At 32.7% G+C, this 2,548-nt stretch overlaps 1 protein-coding gene across 1 annotated transcript; it reads right to left on the bottom strand.

Annotated features, from left to right (window-relative positions):
• Positions 1-601: 601 nt before the first annotated feature.
• On the bottom strand, positions 602-2,262 carry LOC107430443 (expansin-like B1). Its single transcript, XM_016041275.4, has 5 exons — positions 2,057-2,262; positions 1,867-1,973; positions 1,534-1,715; positions 1,203-1,335; positions 602-1,081 (listed from the first exon to the last, which is right to left on the bottom strand). The coding sequence occupies exons 1-5, from the start codon at positions 2,178-2,180 to the stop codon at positions 878-880; spliced, it is 750 nt and encodes a 249-aa protein (XP_015896761.3). The 5' UTR covers positions 2,181-2,262; the 3' UTR covers positions 602-877.
• Between the last annotated feature and the right edge of the window lie 286 nt (positions 2,263-2,548).

Raw genomic sequence — 2,548 nt, 5'->3', positions numbered from 1 at the left:
ATATGCAATAAGGAAACCTAATTAAAGAAGAAAAACTAAAAATTGAAATTCTAATAAAACATCTCATAATATTAAAACCATAATTATTTGTATTCATCATACCCCATAACAAAATAAATGAGAAATAAAGCCTCAGAAAACGCTTTAGCAAGTTGTGCCAATGGAGTCCCATAACAAACCCAGTTAGAGTTTGTGGACTTCGATTTCTGAATAGATGTTTGCCCGAAGAACATGCACAACGTTTAGAGGGCAAGTTTGTCCCAAAAAACTTCATTGTGAGACTAACGTATTTTGTATTGATAATTTCCATATATATATATATATATATATATATATTATTTTGTTGATAATTTTCATGTAGTAATTGGAATTGTACTTTTAAGGTATACTTCAGTTGTTTGTCTAATATATTCCTCACATTTTAGGTTAGCTAATATTCTAACAAATAAGTAAATATAGAACATGTATTATTTATATGGTAGGATCAACATATTTAAGTTTTCGTTGTGAATGATGATTGTTAATTAGTTTATGCGGCTTGTGATAATTAACTATTGGTCAATGAAAATGGTAACATATAAGCATACATTAAAACTTCACCAACTAAATGGCAGCTTCTCATTGAAAGGTATTCAATTTTTACCATAGGAAACTTGACATGTTATTTAGTAATAAGATTATATCAGGACCTTTTTTATTCCCCCTATTTATTTTTAGCATATCCTTTTGGCAAAGAAAATAAAAAATAAAAAAGTGAACCAGAACATTAAAAGGAACAAAAAAAAAGGTACCAATAAAGAATAACAGAAGCATATTTTATCCTGTAAACTAATTAAGACAAAGATTATATCAAAATCTAATGAATATAGCTAAATATCTATATGTTGACTTGAACTCCTGTATCATATGTTTCTCCAGCTTTCCAGTCTTCTGGTATGTTATTCACAGGGACTAGCCATGTTTCATCTCCATCATCATCACTGAATAACATCCTTACTTGCAAAGGTCCACTTGGAGGTGTGGTAGTTGTCCATACAGCGCCATAACTCCGATCCAATAGCTTGCAGACAAAATTTTGAGTCTGCATATTCAAAACAAATTCCAATTTCAGTAATGTAGTTAATGATATAATAATTTATTTTAGTAATGAAACTACCAAATTATTGTTTTTGTTACTATTAGAGGAAGAGCATATATGGTACCTCACAGAGCTGCACAGCAGTGATATCTTTTATTCCCTGTTGATACCATATAACAAAACCCATATAATGAGGAAAGTTGCTGTTCTCATCTACCTTGATTGTAATATTCTTGTTTGGATAGCTGCAAGAAACTCTGTTCATAGAGAGACACAGACGGAGCTTCATGAGTTTAGCTAATTTTCACTTAAGTTTGTACAGCGATGCCGGATAAGATATTGACTCTCTCCCTCTCTCTCTCTCTCTCTCTCTCTCTCTCTCTTTCTCTATGTATATATATATATATATATATGTATATGTGTGTGTATGTATGTATGTATGTATATGCTCTTACCGTCTGTATTCGATGTCAACAACACCAATAGATAATAAAGAGGCAGCAGCATCAGCAGTTTGAGCCATTTTACTGAAGGCTCGTTGGCTCAGAACGAAGTCTGTTCCATGACTCGAGCCTTGGTCTGTTATAACCACAGTAACTCCTTTGCTTGAGCAGTGGGCAGTGTCGGTGCACCTTACCTAGTGAATGAAAAAGATCATAAAGAATATTACTAAATAAAGTCTACATTTACAGGACTTTTTAGAGTACCATATCATCAGTAATTGTATCAAACAAACTGTGTATTTTCTGAAATTTGAAGTAATTTAAAATGTCCTGCTTCATGTTCACCTGATAGCAAGCACCACATCCTACCCCCCCTCGGTATAGGTCAGATGCTGCTGATACATCTCCTCCATTAATTGTTGCTCCAAAGGAACCAAACCCACATGCACCAACTGCATATAAGAAAGGATTAGTGATCAGATAAAATGCATGTTCAGTGAATATAGGTAGAAAATGTTTAGTAGAATTCTCTTACTATCTGTTCCATTCTCATCAGAATTAGGATAGAAAGCTGCCCGGGAATGAATAAAACAGTCACTAGTTTGCATCAGAAGAAAAATTGCAACCAGTAAAAGAGGATACCAAAGATGGGAAGCCATTGTATAGAAGAGGAAAAACCAGCAAATTGCAATGAGAAAAAAAATGTGAAGGAGGCCAAGGTTTTATATGCATGAAAGCTTACAGGAAATGCATTATTTATAGGGAAATTAAACAGCATATTTTGAATTGGGTAAAATTTACCAACTTTGACTTTCTTCTTCTTTTTTTTTTTTTTTTTCCGAAAAGGAACAAAAAAAAAAAAAAAAAGAAAAAAAAAAAAAAAGAACATTGATTTTCCAAGAAGTGGAATTTGCGCTAAAAGAATTTGTAGACTACCTTCTTAGACTTTCTTGCTTAAGAATATCAAGCCAAAAGTTCTGCTCTCTGACCTTTCGAACTCAGTACTTGTGATTATATACCTTCCTTG

Source organism: Ziziphus jujuba, chromosome 6 (genome assembly GCF_031755915.1).
Source record: "Ziziphus jujuba cultivar Dongzao chromosome 6, ASM3175591v1".
NCBI classification, from domain to species: domain Eukaryota; kingdom Viridiplantae; phylum Streptophyta; class Magnoliopsida; order Rosales; family Rhamnaceae; genus Ziziphus; species Ziziphus jujuba.
Note: the sequence above shows the minus strand (reverse complement) of the source record. Positions and strands in the feature narration are given on the sequence as shown.

What these genes read in the sequence shown, in the direction of transcription:
- LOC107430443 (XM_016041275.4), bottom strand. Translation starts at nt 2,180, where the DNA reads ATGGCTTCCCATCTTTGGTATCCTCTTTTACTGGTTGCAATTTTTCTT. An exon ending in GATGTGGTGCTTGCTATCAG is followed by an intron (nt 1,716 to 1,866) that starts GTGAACATGAAG and finishes TTCATTCACTAG; the next exon opens with GTAAGGTGCACCGACACTGC. An exon ending in CTGCTGTGCAGCTCTGTGAG is followed by an intron (nt 1,082 to 1,202) that starts GTACCATATATG and finishes TTGAATATGCAG; the next exon opens with ACTCAAAATTTTGTCTGCAA.